General features: G+C 41.4%; 1 protein-coding gene across 7 annotated transcripts in view; it reads right to left on the bottom strand.

Moving 5' to 3' along the window:
- ythdc1 (YTH N6-methyladenosine RNA binding protein C1) overlaps window positions 1-20,021 on the bottom strand; it is a 116,601-nt gene that overhangs the window by 69,667 nt on the left and 26,913 nt on the right. For all 7 annotated transcript variants that reach the window (XM_069936138.1, XM_069936162.1, XM_069936149.1 and 4 more), the window contains 2 exons: window positions 1,513-1,607; window positions 1,072-1,180 (listed from right to left, as the gene is read on the bottom strand). In XM_069936138.1, the coding sequence (XP_069792239.1) occupies window positions 1,072-1,180; window positions 1,513-1,607 (204 nt within the window). The remainder of the gene's footprint in view (window positions 1-1,071; window positions 1,181-1,512; window positions 1,608-20,021) is intronic.

Here is a 20,021-nt window from a genome sequence, read left to right as displayed (position 1 = left end):
CTTAATCCCCCCTCTAATACTAAGCGCAGGTGTGTGTAATGTATATTTAAGATTAGTAAAGTTCTTTGGATCACAGTCCAATCTCACTGGTTGCAGGCAATTCTTGTTCTGTGCACAGAAGTTAGCATTAATAAAGTTCACCAGTCTTTGGTGCTCAACAGGCAAATGGTTACCACTCAGGAGGGTTCTTGCTGGTTTTCAGAGAAAGATTCCTTTTCCAGGACATCCACAACTGATTCCTTCTCAATCAGTCTTGCTGACGAAACTTGCCCCCTTCAGGGTTCTCCAGATGATCCTCTTTCTTTCAGGTCACCTTTCACACTGCCAATCTTCTCCTTCGATCAGGCAGTCTACCAAAATTTACCAGCTTTGTCCTTCTGGAAATAATTTCTGAGACTCCTCTCTCTGTTTTACACCCTCCTTCTCTGAGAGCAAAACTGTTCTCCTCTGCCTGCAAAGATCACATGCTCTCCCAGGCAAACTGTATTCTGCAACTTCGTTGCTTTCTTGCAAAAAGCGTTCTATAAAAGTCCTGCAAATATTCTGTGTTTTAAAATGTATGTGTGCAAGCTGCTCTAACAATTCTTCCTAAACCACCTCTAAATACTCTGTCACACTGTGTAGATGCACAACCTCTTTCAGTGAGTTATGGATCCAGCCCTCAAATCCTTCTGCATATCAATACTTTAAAGAGCCTGCCAATAAATGCCCTTATACAACCACCTTCAATTTACTTTCTATTTACAGATAATAATTTTTTATGCAATAAATAAAGTGTTAAAGACAAAGAATTGGATACAGTGAAGTAGTAACTTCCATTCAATCAGCTTCAGCAAACTTTTCAAATACTTAATTATAAGCTTTGTCAGAAAGTTCGCTTGGAAGAGACAAAAAAAACTAACAGCAAAGGCACTAGCTTGAAAATGAACTTTTTCCTTGCGAGGAAGTTTTTAAAAATCAGGATTATGATTTGTAAATTGCACAATTTCTCTAACCTGAACCACTATAAACCAGGATTATCTGTTTTCCATAAAAGCCACCTTAAACAACTTTTTTGTGCTCGCTTCTCACCTTGAAACTTTCCACTTTCCCGAACAGAGAATATCAGTATCACACTCCGAGCATCTCGGAAAGCAGTGTTCAGCTTCTTCTCATTTACTGGCAGTGTTGACCACACACCCTAAAGACATGAAAAAACAATCAAATTACATGAAATATAAACCAAAAATTAGCAATTCTTTCAATTCTTTCTGAAATGACTCATCACAAACCAGTGTGTATTTGCATCACTAGATTTTTTTTGAAACCTGTGAACTGGAGTTTAAAAACTAAATGGGTACAAAAGAGTTCATTGTGATTTTAATTTCAGAAATCTGAAAATTCATCATGCCCACCAAAATAATTTCTAACCCAAGAGGAAGATAACTCAATGTGTAATATCATCCTTAATTTAGTACAGCAAATTACAGCAGACACCAGAGTTCATTTAATTTTATGAAACGGTTTCCATACCTTTGCCTTTGCCAGAGACACATTCTCGTGGTTATTGCTCTTTATGAGGAAAAATCGTGCGTCTCGAAGAACGTATTTCAGTTTACTAGTTTGATCTGTAAAGTGTAAACAAACTTACTTGGAATAACAGCCAATAATACAAATTATCTATAGTGTACATTTTGCATGAATTCTATTGAGAGGCTTCAGCAACCTAATACCAAGCTTCCAAACATAAAAGTGCCGTGCAACACAAGCAAGTAATTTTACCTTTAAAATACACTGACACATTGTGTAAAGCTCCTTAACTTTTCGGCCATTTTAAACTTTTCATAAATATATATTTCTGATTGGGTCCATGAGTAAATTGCAGTATTAAAATTTAAAAATTAGTATGAACCAGCTGGTGGTTGGGTATAAAACCAGTCCCTGAAAACAAGGACATGGAGTCCAAAAGGTCAAGTCCAAGTAGAATTCCAACAATGACAATAAATACACGACACATTTGTTTGTGGGTTCAACAGTAATGTGTGGTTTTGATTAACTATTTCACATGTACAGACACAAAGGAGCAAACGGCATCTCCCCCTTGCCTTCCATGATCACATTTTCATTTTGCCCAACTTACTCCAAGGTTGACTGATTGGAAAGCAAAACTTTTCACTGGTGCATTGGGGGAAAAAGGAACCCTGGAATAGCTGAGCACATCCTCCATGGGACAAACAGTATACTCAATGTTGATGAGAAACAAAAAGCTGTCTGACTCTTGATTAGAAGGCAGAATTAGGCTGCTTAGCCCATCAAGTCTGCTTCATTCTTCAAATCATGGCTGATGTATTTTTCCTCAACCTGCCTTTGTATCAGAGGGTCAACACTGAGAACTAGAGTTCACCACTAGAACAAACGGGAGGCCGCACGACTAGTTTGCAGGAGTGCTGGAGGCACATCCACGGACACTGTCCATCTCTGATGAGTCTCTTTCACTTCTCCGTGGAATTCGTTGGCAAGTAAAAGTTGCTAAATTATGTGTATGCGTTGGTGACAATAAAGGTCAAATTATGTCCAAGTTATACAAGACATGTTGTGGTATCAAGGGATGTTATTCAATAGGTCCATGACATTCACATTTACGGGTGGCACAGTTAGAATAGTGTTTAGCACAGTGCCAGTGACCCGGTTCAAATCCAGTGCTGTATGTATAAGGAGTTTGTTCGTTCTCCCTATGTCTGCATGGGTTTCATCCGGGTTACCTCCCACCCTTCAAAACATCGTGGGATTGTAGATTAATTTGGATATTTTGGCAGCACCAGCTCAGGAGAAGGGCCTGTTAACATGCTGTATGTCTAAATTAAAAATTATTACTATCCACTTTTAGAAGTATGCCAGAACAAAAAAAGATTTTTAAAAATTAAGTATGTTTAAACCTGCAACAGCACCACGAAACCTACCGCCACATGTTGGCAGGGAAAATAAAGTGCCAAAACAACACCCATTCAAATATAAAATTAGAAACAGGAGGAGGAGGAGTTGGCCATCTGGCCCATAAAGACTGCTCCACCATTCAGTAAGATCATGGTTGACCTAAAAACTCAGCACAACTTACCTGCCTTTTCCTCATAACCTTTAATTTACCTTCTTTCCAAAAATTCATTAAATGAGGCAGCATCATCTCATTCCTGAGGCAGAGAATTCCACAGATTCACCATTCTCCAGGAAAAGCAGTTCTTACTCATCTCCACAATACCATATCAAGACAAGAGCAGAAATAGGCTAATAAGCCCATCGCATTTCCCTGCCATTTAATCATGAGCTGATTCATCTCCCCACTGCCCAACCTTCTCCCCATAATCTTTGATGGCCTGGCTAATCAAGAACCAATCTCTGCCTGAAATTCATTTTCCTTTTCAGAATTTCAGAAAGATGTTATGCAAGATAAGAAAGCAGCATTAACTAAGTTGAAATTATGTTATAATCCTTTACAAACATATCAGTATGATCTAAGCAACATTACTATGAATTAGGTGAGAGAGCTCATAAGGTATTAGCATGGCAATTAAAAACGGAACAGGTATCACAAACTATTAATACTGTTAAAAATAATTCAATAGTTACCTATAAACCCCAGGAAATTAATGATCAGTTTTATTCATTTTATCAGAAATTGTATACTTCTGAGGGAAAGCAGGACGCTGGTTCTAGTGAATCTTACTTATCTAAAGTTACCTGTTTTAGGGGAGGAGGAGGTTAAGGAATTAGAAGCTCCATTTACAGATTTTGAGATTAAAGAAGCTATACAAGAGATGCTGAATGGAAAGTCACCAGGGGACGATGGATTTTTAGTTAAATTTTATGAAGATATATCCTCAGTATTTAGAGATGTATTGCAACAAATAACAGAAGATCAGTCATTACCGGAATCTTGTTTGAGTGCTATAATCACTATGATTCCAAAGAAAGATAGAGATCCATTAAAAGTATCCTCGTATCGACCTATTTCTTTATTAAATGTGGATTATAAAATTATAGTTAAAGTACTAGTGAATAGACTTGCTAAATATTTACCTCGTTTGATCTATATGTATCAACTAGGTTTTATTAGGAACAGAAATGCGTCTGATAATATCCTTAGATTGATAACATTGGTCAATGCATCGAGACAGCAACCTTACGCTGGGTGCGGAAAAAGCCTTTGATAGGGTTGAATGAAATTTTTTTTATTTAAGACGTTAGAGAAGTTTAATTTCGACCCTTTTTTAAATTGGTTGGGTTAATAAGGCTTTATATAAAAATCCGATTGCCAGGGTGGTGACAAATGGTCAAACTTCTTTACCATTTAAATTTACGCAATTGACTCGGCATGGTTGTCCATTATCAACAGCCTTGTTTGCATTGGTTATTGAACCATTAGCTCAGACAATACGGCAGAATGATAAGATTAAAGAGATGAGAATTGCAGATATTGAATAAAAGATTAATTTATTTGTGGATGATGTGTTCGTGTATTTGACAGACCTGGAACGATCTTTGAAATATTTACAAGATTGTTTGTTGCAATTTGGGGAGTTATCTGGATACAAGGTAAATTGGGATAAGAGCGAGATATTGCCAGTTGGGGAAGGAAATTATTCAGAATGTAAAAATATTATAAAATTAAAATGGTTTGACATAATTAAATATTTAGGAGTAATTATAAATGAAGATTATCAATCTTTATACAAATTAAATTATGTTCCTCTATTAAAAAAGATTAAAATGGATTTGATTAAATGGAAAGATCTTTTGTTAACATTAATTGGACGAGTAAATTGTATTAAAATGAATATTTTTGCCCCGTATCCAATACTTATTTCAGTCAATACGGTGTCTACTTTCAAAGGGCTTTTTTCAGGATTTGAATAAGACGGTGAGGGAATTTTTATGGAAGGGAAAGTTAGCTCGAGTAGCTTTGCAGAAACTTACATGGAAATATGCACTAAGTGGATTTCAGTTACCTCACTTTCAAAATTATGATGAAGCTGCACAAATGAAATTTATCAGTAGAATGATGGATATTGACCAACTCCCTAGATGGGCGAAGGTGGGATTGGCCTGTATTTCTGAAGTTGATGTACATCAGTTTATATATAAGTGGAATATAAATTTATTGCAGGAATGTAATATGCCAGTATTAAAACACTTGTTAAAGATATGGGTTAAAAGAAATGTGGTTTTCGGAATGAAGGGTAAATTATCAATTCGAACTCCGTTATATCAAAATCAGCTTATTCCTTTTTCAATGTTCAATAATCATTTGAAGAGATGGAATTCTCAGGGTATAAAGATGGTTCAAGATTGTTTTGAAGAAGGAGTTTCTTTCTTTTAATCAATTGAAGGAGAAATTTGATATATTGGTAAATTCCTTATTTGTGTATTATCAACTCAGAGCTTTGATAAAAGATAATTATGGTTAAGAGATGAATTTGCCCAAGTTAACAAAATTTGAATCTTTGATTTTTTTCTATACTAAAAAATGGTTATATTTCAAATATGTATCAATTGTTACAAGAGAGTATGGATAAACCGGACTGGGAGAAATCTAGAAATAAATGGGAAAGTGATTTAACTTATATCATCCCTCAAGAGAATTGGGAAGTTATGTGTCATGAAGGTGTAACTAAATTGACAAATGTAAGATATGGATTGGATAATTATAATTTTTTTTTACATCAGTTATATTTGACACTGGAGAAATTGAAAAAATATGGATTTAGTAATTCAGGTTCCTATTTTAGATGTGGATTAAGTATTTTTTTTCTCCACGCAGTTTGGTCCTGTGATAAAGTACAACCATTTTGGGAAGGGGTTAGGTTCGTTTTGGAGAAATTATTTAAAATTAAATTACCATTAGACCCATCGATTTTACTTGTTCGGCTATATAAGGGAATGGGGTTGGATAAATTTCAAATTGCATTTGTATGCTTAGTGTTATCTGTTGCACAAAAATGTGTAGCTAGTACTTGGAAAGATAATGTGGAGATTAATATAGTACGTTGGCGTAATGAATTGAGAGCTTGTATTATTATGGAAAAAATTACATGCAATTTGCATTATATTCTTTTTTTGTTAAAATTTGGTCTCTTTATTTGGAATATATGAATTTGTAAATACTTTGAAATATTGTACAAGTTTTATGTTTTACTTTTATTTTTGGTTCCCCTTAAGGGGGCTGGCTGAGGGGGTGGGAGTGTGGGGAGGATTCTTTTTTTTTATATATCTATATAAAAATTGATTTATTTTTGTTATGTCTGACTGTATGTTGTTTAAAATCATTTCAATAAAGTTTAAAAAAAAAAGAACCAATTTCTGCCTTGAATACACCCAATGGCCAGGCCTCCACAACCTACTGTGGCAACAAATCCCAGATTCATCACCCTCTGGCTAAAGAAATTACTCCACATCTGTGCTCCAAGTGGACACTCTTCAATCCTGAAGTTGTGCCCTGTTGTCAGAGACTCGCTCACCATTTCTACATCTACTCTGTTCATGCCCTTTCAACATTCAGTAAGTTTCTTTTTGATTTTCAGAGAGATTTGTTGTATGATGGACAGCCAGCCACTTCAGTGTCTTGCCGAAGAAATGTGTCCCCTCAGGGTTCTCCAGATAATAACATCTTTCTTTCATATCACCAGAGTTCCTTTTAGTTTCTCTTATTTCAAGTGAAACATTAGACAGCCAGTCCTCTCTTGCATGAGCCACAAAGTCTTTGACCAGGCTGAACTAAGAACTCACAACCTGTCTTCCAAATGGGGCTTTCCACAAGCTTGCCACCCTGTCCTGTTCCAGTCCCACCTACTGTTGCTGACTGTATCACAGTAGAACTGATCTCTGTATGTATCTCTCACTCTGAGTGAAAGCCCATTTGACCCTCTCTGGTTGCAAAACCACATGACCCTCCTAGAACAGCAAGTTCCACTCCAGACAGAAGGCGGCTCCGACAATTTTTCACTTGTTGCATTTTTGCAAACAACAATCCATTAGTGAAGTCTCTTGGGCACTCCCCAAAGCTTTTGCAAAGGCTCTGAGGCTCTGACAAGTCTAACATTAGCAGAGCTCCAGTATTTTAAATCTGTTTTAAAGTGTTTGTATGTGACCAACAATAACAAACCTTGCCCCAATTTATCTCCTTAAAAACATATCTATATACCCTGTCACACCAGCCATCATCCTAGTTGCCCTCCCACACGGCGGGAAGATGGGAAGCTGTGGGGGGAACACAGACCAATCCTAGGCCAGCGCCCCGATGACACAGGGCCCTGACATCAACGTCAGAAGCCCTTATAAATACGACAGCTAGTGAGATAAACCAGTCTCGACTTCAAGACACTGGTGTACGTATTGTTCTTCTCCATGCCTGCGTAGCAATAACACTGCACATTACAGAAATACATTTATTTACATTTCCATCACAAATCAGTACTTCCAATTCACTTTGACTAGGTAAAATCAAGCTCTGACCTATTTTGAGACTAAAAAAGTTTAACCTGAAAATAACAAAATAAATTTTGACACATTAATTGTGTCCTTCATTCGTTGAAACATTATAAATTTCTCATTCTCAAAACAAACCTCAATCTTAATTCCTCTGCCTCCAAATATTGAAATATTGATTATCAATTGAAAATGACGTTTATTTTTACAAAGAGGTATTTTTTGAGATATTAAACCTTTATACCAATTACATTATCAATACTATTCCACAATTCAACCAAATATTCTAAAATAGGCAATTCCCTATTTCCCACTAACAATTTAGAATTCTACTTGTATATAAAATCCTGCGAATCCATTTCTCCTATCTTAAGCTCTATAACAACCCAGGCAGGAATTTTATATAAACTAAACAATACATTTATACATCTCAATTTAGCTGCTTTATAATAATTCTTAAAATGAGAGAGATGTAACTCCCCTCCCACCTCCGATTAAAATTTCCAAATTAATTTTTCCATAGAATCCACTGGTATTTATCTTTCCACAAAAACTTCCCAACAGCCACATTTAAATCCATTAAAACATTTTGAAGAATTGGAATAGGGATCGATTGAAATAAATATTGAATTCTAGGAAAAGTATTCAAATTTACCCTACCAACTTATTTAATAGGTAGGGTTTTCTACTTTAAATAATTTTATTAATCAAAGGCAAATAATTGAATTGATATAGTTATTTAAATCATTATCAATTTGAATACCTAAATATTTCATACCATCATCAGGCCACCTAAATTTAGTACAGATACACAATCCTTTATCCTGAACCCTTGGAGGACAGCATGTTCCAAATTTCATATTTTTCCAGATATCAGAACAAAAGCCAGCTGCCCCAGATTTAAACCCACCCGAATTGTGCTACCGTATCCATCCTCTTTCAGTCATGCTGCCATCTCTTACCCCCACCTGCCCGAGTCATGCTGCCATCTCTCACCCGCCGCCTGCCTGAGTCATGCTGCCGCCTCTCTCCCCCTCGCCCACCCAAGTCGCGCTGCCGTCTCTCCCCCCCACCCAACCTAATCATGCTACCGTCTCTCTCTCTCCCTCCGCTGTACCTGCATTAGAAAAAAAATGCCAGTTTTTGGAGCTTTCTGGATTTTAGATGTCCAGATAAAGGATTGTGTACCTGTAATCATTTTACAATTAGTATAATCACCCTCAGTTAAAGGCATAATCTCATTTTTCTCCCAAATAATTTTATATCCAGAAATTTCTCCATATTCTTACAACCTACCATATGATTGGGACAAAGAATTTATAGGATCAATCAAATAGACCAAAACATCATCAGCAAATAAACTTAATTTTAATTCTTCCTGATTAACCTTTATTCCTTTAATCATAGAATCTTGTCTAATCAGCTCAGCTAAAGGTTCAATAGCTAAAATAAACAAAGCTGGTGATAAGGGACATCCTTGAATACTAGACATAGATGATGGAAAAAAAGAAGTTTAGTAATCACTTTTGCTAAAGGATTTTTTTTAAGGTTTTTTAAACCCAATTTATAAAAGTAAAACCAAACTTCTCCAATGCTTTAAACAAAAGAATCCATTCTAATCTATCAAAATCTTTTTCTGCATCTAAAGATATCACTACACTCAAATCTCCTCATTTTTGAACAAAATTAATTAAATTAACCTCACAGTATCACCAGCAGAGTATAGTTTATTTAAAAAAATAAATCCTGCTTGATTCATATGAATTAAATTAGGTAAATACTTAGTTAATCTATTTGTTAAAATCTTTGCCACAATTTTATAATTCACATTTAATAAAGGTATTGGGCAATAGGAAGCCAGGTTCAACAAATCTCTCTCTTTGGTATAGCTATAATTATTGCATTTGAAAATGGTTCCAGTGAAGAATGTGATTCAGCTGCTTGCTTCAATACCTCCATAAAAGAAAGAATTAAACGATCCTTAAACTTTTTTTAAAACTCTGATGGAAGACCATCTTCTCTCAGCAACATATAATTTGGTAACGAACTCATTTCTCTTGCAGTAAAAGGAGCATCTAAATTTATTTGATCTTGATATGTCAAACTGGATGAATTTAATTCAGATAAAAAAAATTATCAATCTTAACTTCATCTTTAGTGGTCTCCGATAAATAGGAATTCCTTAATCATTAATTTCTTGAGGATTATAAGTAATTGTCTTTGAATTTTTCCTAACAGCATTAATTATTCTATATGCTTGCTCTGTTTTTAAACTGCTAACTTTATGAGCTCTCCCTAACTCACATCTTTGCTTAGTTCTCTCGATTAATTTTTCTGTCTGAATTGTATTAAAGTTTTTTTTATTAATTCCTTTCTTTTCTGATCTGAAACCTTTTCTGTATTGTCTTTTCCAACTCTTCTAGTTCCCTTTCAAATTGATCCACCTTTCATATAATCTTCTTAAATTTGATGTAAAACTTATTAACTACCCTCTGAAACATACATTTAATAAATCCCAAATCACAAATTTATTAACAACTGAAATATTTTATTTCTAGAAATTCCTGAATTTTCTTCCTCATAAAAATCTCAAAATTCTGCCTTTTTTAACAATGTAGAATTAAATCGCCATCTATAAACCATATGCTCCTTTTCCGACAACAAATGTGTCATTAAAAGTGGCAAACGGTCAGATAAAATTCTTGCCTTTTAATCCACTTTCTAAACTTTTTCTTGCAACTGTGCCGAAATTAAAAATAAATCTATTCTAGAATAGGAATCATGTCTATTTGTATAAAAAGAATAGTCCCTTTCTTTAGGATTTAACCTATGCCAAATATCAATCAAATTCAAGTCTCTCATATTTAGTTGCCTTTGCTGCTTTAGCTCGAATTACTTCTTTAGTCATTTTATCCAAAACTGGATCTGGATAACAATTAAAATTCTCTCCTTCCAAAATTTTTTCATGTGCCTCAGCCAGAAACAAGATTATCTCTAATAAATCCTTCATCATCTATATTTAGTGCATAAATATTCAAAGTTCAATTCTCAGAATAAATTTGGCAAAGCACTAAAACAAATCTTCCCACAGCATTGATAGACACTTTTTGAATTTGAACAGGCAATTTTTTTTAAAAACAAAATTGCCACACTTCTTGCTTTAGAGTTAAAAGTTGAAACTACCACTTGTACACTTTTGATGTTCCCTATCTGTTAAGTGATTTTCTTGTAAGAAAGCAATATCGACATTATTTTCAAATAAGACAATACCCTCCTCCTTTTAATCTGATTATTAAGCCCATTGATATTAAGACATAAAATTTAATGTCTTACTATTTGCCATTACACTAAACTCAAAGTTCGAAACTTCCCTCTGCCTCACTTCCTGAACCTCCATCATCTCAAAGCTATTTGGCATTTCCATCAAAAGAAAAAAGAAAAGAAAAATAAATCAGAATCCCTCCCACCAAAAAAGTACTGTCAAAAAAAGACAAGTACTACCTCCCTCTCTCATGTGGGTAGTGGCTCTCACCACTAAGTGGCACATAGCTAGGGAAGGAGAAGGAAGCATTCCCTGTCTCCCCTAGAGAGAAAATTCATATCAATTTCAAATAGCCACAGTTCATCTTCAGGTGAAGCCATCTGCTTCAAGATCTCTATTAACTTGATAATCATCAAGGTTGACAATTTACTGCTGCATCAACTCCTTTTCCCATAACTGCATTTTCTTAATTTGTTGAATATCTGCAGTGAACAAATCAATCTTTTGGGCCCATTTATTATTTGGAAGAGAATTAGCAAATTCTAAAGCTTTCACATCATCAGTGAAAAATTTTGCCTGATTATTTTTCAAAACCACTGAGTACCGCAGGGTGACAAAAAACATTTATATCCCTTCTTCCAAAGCACTGATTTTGCAGGATTAAATTCCTTTCTTCTTTTCACAACCTCCATTTTCAGATCTGTGTAGAAAAATACTTCCTTATCAGCCACTATCAAAGGACTTTGAAAATGATGGCCTTCTGAATTGCAATTCTTGTGACAGATTATGTTGTGTTTGTATTGTATAAATTAGGGCAGTTTTTTGTAAAAGAGTAGGTCACATACAAAAACTTTAAAACAGATCTTATTTAAGATACTGGAGCTCTGCTCATGCTAGACATGTCAGCCCCAGTGGCTTTGCAAAAGCTTTAAAGAGTGACCAAGAAAATCACTAATGGATTGTTGTTTACAAAAAGGCAACAGATGAAAGAACTTGTCGGAGCCGCCGATTGTCTGGAGAGGAACTTGCTTTTCTTGGTTTTGCAAGCAGAGAGAGTAAAACAGGCTATCACTGTGACGGGCAGACGGAGAGGCACACGGGCAGACGGAGAGGCACACGGGCAGACGGAGAGGCACACGGGCAGACGGAGAGGCACACGGGCAGACGGAGAGGCACACGGGCAGACGGAGAGGCACACGGGCAGACGGAGAGGCACACGGGCAGACGGAGAGGCACACGGGCAGACGGAGAGGCACACGGGGCAGACGGAGAGGCACACGGGGCAGACGGAGAGGCACACGGGGCAGACGGAGAGGCACACGGGGCAGACGGAGAGGCACACGGGCAGACGGAGAGGCACACGGGCAGACGGAGAGGCACACGGGCAGACGGAGAGGCACACGGGCAGACGGAGAGGCACACGGGCAGACGGAGAGGCACACGGGCAGACGGAGAGGCACACGGGCAGACGGAGAGGCACACGGGCAGACGGAGAGGCACACGGGCAGACGGAGAGGCACACGGGCAGACGGAGAGGCACACGGGCAGACGGAGAGGCACACGGGCAGACGGAGAGGCACACGGGCAGACGGAGAGGCACACGGGCAGACGGAGAGGCACACGGGCAGACGGAGAGGCACACGGGCAGACGGAGAGGCACACGGGCAGACGGAGAGGCACACGGGCAGACGGAGAGGCACACGGGCAGACGGAGAGGCACACGGGCAGACGGAGAGGCACACGGGCAGACGGAGAGGCACACGGGCAGACGGAGAGGCACACGGGCAGACGGAGAGGCACACGGGCAGACGGAGAGGCACACGGGCAGACGGAGAGGCACACGGGCAGACGGAGAGGCACACGGGCAGACGGAGAGGCACACGGGCAGACGGAGAGGCACACGGGCAGACGGAGAGGCACACGGGCAGACGGAGAGGCACACGGGCAGACGGAGAGGCACACGGGCAGACGGAGAGGCACACGGGCAGACGGAGAGGCACACGGGCAGACGGAGAGGCACACGGGCAGACGGAGAGGCACACGGGCAGACGGAGAGGCACACGGGCAGACGGAGAGGCACACGGGCAGACGGAGAGGCACACGGGCAGACGGAGAGGCACACGGGCAGACGGAGAGGCACACGGGCAGACGGAGAGGCACACGGGCAGACGGAGAGGCACACGGGCAGACGGAGAGGCACACGGGCAGACGGAGAGGCACACGGGCAGACGGAGAGGCACACGGGCAGACGGAGAGGCACACGGGCAGACGGAGAGGCACACGGGCAGACGGAGAGGCACACGGGCAGACGGAGAGGCACACGGGCAGACGGAGAGGCACACGGGCAGACGGAGAGGCACACGGGCAGACGGAGAGGCACACGGGCAGACGGAGAGGCACACGGGCAGACGGAGAGGCACACGGGCAGACGGGGAGGCACACGGGCAGACGGGGAGGCACACGGGCAGACGGGGAGGCACACGGGCAGACGGGGAGGCACACGGGCAGACGGGGAGGCACACGGACAGACGGAGGCACACGGACAGACGGAGGCACACGGACAGACGGAGGCACACGGACAGACGGAGGCACACGGACAGACGGAGGCACACGGACAGACGGAGGCACACGGACAGACGGAGGCACACGGACAGACGGAGGCACACGGACAGACGGAGGCACACGGACAGACGGAGGCACACGGACAGACGGAGGCACACGGACAGACGGAGGCACACGGACAGACGGAGGCACACGGACAGACGGAGGCACACGGACAGACGGAGGCACACGGACAGACGGAGGCACACGGACAGACGGAGGCACACGGACAGACAGAGAGACACGGACAGACAGAGAGACACGGACAGACAGAGAGACACAGACACACAGACAGAGAGACACAGACACACACAGACAGAGAGACACAGACACACACAGACAGAGAGACACAGACACACACAGACAGAGACACAGACACACACACAGACAGAGAGACACAGACACACACAGACAGAGACACAGACACACACACAGACAGAGACACACACACACACAGACAGAGACACACACACACACAGACAGAGACACACACACACACAGACAGAGACACACACACACACAGACAGAGACACACACACACACAGACAGAGACACACACACACAGACAGAGACACACACACACAGACAGAGACACACACACACAGACAGAGACACACACACACAGACAGAGACACACACACACAGACAGAGACACACACACACAGACAGAGACACACACACACAGACAGAGACACACACACACAGACAGAGACACACACACACAGACAGAGACACACACACACAGACAGAGACACACACACACAGACAGAGACACACACACACAGACAGAGACACACACACACAGACAGAGACACACACACACAGACAGAGACACACACACACAGACAGAGACACACACACACAGACAGAGACACACACACACAGACAGAGACACACACACACAGACAGAGACACACACACACAGACAGAGACACACACACACAGACAGAGACACACACACACAGACAGAGACACACACACACAGACAGAGACACACACACACAGACAGAGACACACACACACAGACAGAGACACACACACACAGACAGAGACACACACACACAGACAGAGACACACACACACAGACAGAGACACACACACACAGACAGAGACACACACACACAGACAGAGACACACACACACAGACAGAGACACACACACACAGACAGAGACACACACACACAGACAGAGACACACACACACAGACAGAGACACACACACACAGACAGAGACACACACACACAGACAGAGACACACACACACAGACAGAGACACACACACACAGACAGAGACACACACACACAGACAGAGACACACACACACAGACAGAGACACACACACACAGACAGAGACACACACACACAGACAGAGACACACACACACAGACAGAGACACACACACACAGACAGAGACACACACACACAGACAGAGACACACACACACAGACAGAGACACACACACACAGACAGAGACACACACACACAGACAGAGACACACACACACAGACAGAGACACACACACACAGACAGAGACACACACACACAGACAGAGACACACACACACAGACAGAGACACACACACACAGACAGAGACACACACACACAGACAGAGACACACACACACAGACAGAGACACACACACACAGACAGAGACACACACACACAGACAGAGACACACACACACAGACAGAGACACACACACACAGACAGAGACACACACACACAGACAGAGACACACACACACAGACAGAGACACACACACACAGACAGAGACACACACACACAGACAGAGACACACACACACAGACAGAGACACACACACACAGACAGAGACACACACACACAGACAGAGACACACACACACAGACAGAGACACACACACACAGACAGAGACACACACACACAGACAGAGACACACACACACAGACAGAGACACACACACACAGACAGAGACACACACACACAGACAGAGACACACACACACAGACAGAGACACACACACACAGACAGAGACACACACACACAGACAGAGACACACACACACAGACAGAGACACACACACACAGACAGAGACACACACACACAGACAGAGACACACACACACAGACAGAGACACACACACACAGACAGAGACACACACACACAGACAGAGACACACACACACAGACAGAGACACACACACACAGACAGAGACACACACACACAGACAGAGACACACACACACACAGACAGAGACACACACACACACAGACAGAGACACACACACACACAGACAGAGACACACACACACACAGACAGAGACACACACACACACAGACAGAGACACACACACACACAGACAGAGACACACACACACACAGACAGAGACACACACACACACAGACAGAGACACACACACACACAGACAGAGAGACACACACACACAGACAGAGAGACACACACACAGACAGAGAGACACACACACAGACAGAGAGACACACACACAGACAGAGAGACACACACACACAGACAGAGAGACACACACACAGACAGAGACACACACACACACAGACAGAGACACACACACACACAGACAGAGAGACACACACACAGACAGAGAGACACACACACAGACAGAGAGACACACACACAGACAGAGAGACACACACACACAGACAGAGAGACACACACACACAGACAGAGAGACACACACACACAGACAGAGAGACACACACACAGACAGAGAGACACACACACAGACAGAGAGACACACACACAGACAGAGAGACACACACACAGACAGAGAGACACACACACAGACAGAGAGACACACACACAGACAGAGAGACACACACACAGACAGAGACACACACACAGACAGAGACACACACACAGACAGAGACACACACACAGACAGAGACACACACACAGACAGAGACACACACACAGACAGAGACACACACACAGACAGAGACACACACACAGACAGAGACACACACACAGACAGAGACACACACACAGACAGAGACACACACACAGACAGAGACACACACACAGACAGAGACACACACACAGACAGAGACACACACACAGACAGAGACACACACACAGACAGAGACACACACACAGACAGAGACACACACACAGACAGAGACACACACACAGACAGAGACACACACACAGACAGAGACACACACACAGACAGAGACACACACACAGACAGAGACACACACACAGACAGAGACACACACACAGACAGAGACACACACACAGACAGAGACACACACACAGACAGAGACACACACACAGACAGAGACACACACACAGACAGAGACACACACACAGACAGAGACACACACACAGACAGAGACACACACACAGACAGAGACACACACACAGACAGAGACACACACACAGACAGAGACACACACACAGACAGAGACACACACACAGACAGAGACACACACACAGACAGAGACACACACACAGACAGAGACACACACACAGACAGAGACACACACACAGACAGAGACACACACACAGACAGAGACACACACACAGACAGAGACACACACACAGACAGAGACACACACACAGACAGAGACACACACACAGACAGAGACACACACACAGACAGAGACACACACACAGACAGAGACACACACACAGACAGAGACACACACACAGACAGAGACACACACACAGACAGAGACACACACACAGACAGAGACACACACACAGACAGAGACACACACACAGACAGAGACACACACACAGACAGAGACACACACACAGACAGAGACACACACACAGACAGAGACACACACACAGACAGAGACACACACACAGACAGAGACACACAGACAGAGACACACAGACAGAGACACACAGACAGAGACACACAGACAGAGACACACAGACAGAGACACACAGACAGAGACACACAGACAGAGACACACAGACAGAGACACACAGACAGAGACACACAGACAGAGACACACAGACAGAGACACACAGACAGAGACACACAGACAGAGACACACAGACAGAGACACACAGACAGAGACACACAGACAGAGACACACAGACAGAGACACACAGACAGAGACACACAGACAGAGACACACAGACAGAGACACACAGACAGAGACACACAGACAGAGACACACAGACAGAGACACACAGACAGAGACACACAGACAGAGACACACAGACAGAGACACACAGACAGAGACACACAGACATTGGGAAGACAGGTTGTGAGTGCTTAGTTCAGCCTGGTCAAAACTCCCATGGTTCATATAAGAGGAGAGAACTGACTGCCTAATGTTTTCCTTGAAATAAGAGAAACTAAAAAGGACTCTGGTCACTTGAAAGAAAGAGGTTATCATCTGGAGAACCCTGAGGGAACAAGTTTCTTCGGCAAGACACTGAAGTGGCTGATTAAAAAGTAATCAGTTGTGGGTGTCCAGCGTACATCATATCTCTCTGAAAATTGACAAGAACCTTCCTGAGCAGTAACCATTTGCCTTTCAAGCACCAAACATGGTGAACATTATAAATGTTAAATTCTGTGCACAGTCTAAGAATTGCCTGCAACCAGTGAACTTGGAGGAATGAGAAGTGAACCAAAGAACTTTTCTGAACTTACACACACATTACATACACGTGTGCTTAGAATTAGAAGTTAGGTTAGTAAGTCAATAGTGATAAGTTAAAGTATGATTCGGTTTTAAACTTTTGTTTAAGCAACCATTTGTCTTGGTGAATATCTTTTGTTGCTGGGTTTTGGAGTCCTCTGGGCTTGTAACACTCTCAATACAAGTCTCCTTATCTTGATTACGCAAACATCTAATCAAAACTGAGAGTGGAGTCTGACCAGTCAATGGCTTCTTTCTATTTGCCCTATGCACTCTATTCAATCAATTCCATTTGGAAAATTTTCAGGTCCCAAAATCTCCAGAATCCATTTATGAAAAAATTGTACTGGATTGGGACCTTCAAAATCTTATATTAGTCAACAATCTTCACATTATTTCTTTGACTATAATTCTCTAATACAGATGTTTGTTCTCAACATTCCATGCCATAATTGAATTTTCTAACTTGTTGACCACATATTTACATTGATCCACTTCATAATATGATTCCTGCAAATTTTCTTCAACTTTTTGAATTTGTACTATAAACATTTCCAATTAAACACATTTCTTCTTTTAATTATCTTCATTTCTCCTTGAACATTCAAATTGAACATTAACATCCCGTCTAATAGATCCATACTGTAAATCCATTTTCTCACTCATAGCTTGCAATTGATTCATCAATTGCCTACCTATACCATGCCCCTTAACTTTCAGTACCTTTACCTGGACAGTTTCCATCTCTTGTATTAATTGAGCCTATTATATTCCTCTTCTCCCTCCACTTTCACTTGTTTCACTTGGTCCTCTTCTTCCTTTTCAATATCACTCATTGAAAAGATCTCTTCCAATTCAATTTCTGACTCCAGAGGAGGCAGGCCCTGCACTTCAAAACTAGTAAAACACTGATTTACTAGTTTACCATTGAAGTTCTGGTTGATCTGTTCTGCACATGCATACTTGTTCTCTTAGTCAATAGTCTTTTTCTGGACACCGGCGCCAGCTTTTTCGGCTCCCCAGAGGAGTGACACTGGGGTCATGTGCACTCATACAGCCATCGCTCTCATTACACTTGGAGGGAGATAATCCAGCCCGAGGATCCGACGACAAGGTAGGCCCAATGTTTTCAAATTTTGCAACTTCTTTCAACACAACTTTTCTTGCTGCTTGAGGCTTTCATTTCCTTGCAGCCATAATCAAAACTGTGCAGGTAAATTCCCCACCCTATTTGGCTATCAGAAATTTAAGAATACCTTTTTTTGCCCCGAGACTGATTAATTCTTCCAGGGGAGGTGTATTCACATTGTTTGCTCACAACATCACACCATGCCCCCTAGTTTAAAATACATATCCACTGAAATTCTTTCTTGCCATTATATTTTGTTAAAAAATACAACAAACAATTTAAAAACTACATTAATACATTTAGTTAAATTAGAAACATACAAAAAATTAGATTTTCATTTACTTCATGTAAAAAGTCACATTTCATAGTACAACTTCTTCCTTAACGATAGCTTCAGAATAAGAATCAGATCTATTTTCATGAAAATTGTTGAGGCAGCAGTATTGTGCAGAATAAGTTGCAAAAATACTACAAATCAATTCCACAAATACAAGATTTTAAAATAATAATTAATGCAAAAAAGAGAAAATGAGTAGTGTCCATGGGTTAATTTTCTGTTCAGAAATCTGATGGTGGAAGGTAAGAAGCTGTTTTTGTAATGTTAAATGTGCATCTTCAGGCTCCTGTACCGCCTTCCTGATGATAGAGAAAAGGGTATGGCCTGGGTGGTGTTAGGTAAAAACATCATGAGCTGGGAATGTAGAGGGAGTCACCCAGTGCTGGGCCGTAACAAGATGCAGTTGTGACCTTGTACTCTCAAGATAAGAGTGGGGATGACAAATTGATGTGCAGGAGGCTAGCAGAGAGGGACAGCAACAGTTTATTCATTGGACAATGTCATGGTATGATAATTTACTAAGTACGTATCCTAAGGTATATAAAAAACACCACTTGCTGATAACGGCAGAATGCGCCTTCTCCAACTAACACTGTTAGTTGCAAGTGTTACAATC

This window comes from Narcine bancroftii, chromosome 1, assembly GCF_036971445.1.
Source record: "Narcine bancroftii isolate sNarBan1 chromosome 1, sNarBan1.hap1, whole genome shotgun sequence".
Taxonomy (NCBI): Eukaryota; Metazoa; Chordata; class Chondrichthyes; order Torpediniformes; family Narcinidae; genus Narcine; species Narcine bancroftii.
Note: the sequence above shows the minus strand (reverse complement) of the source record. Positions and strands in the feature narration are given on the sequence as shown.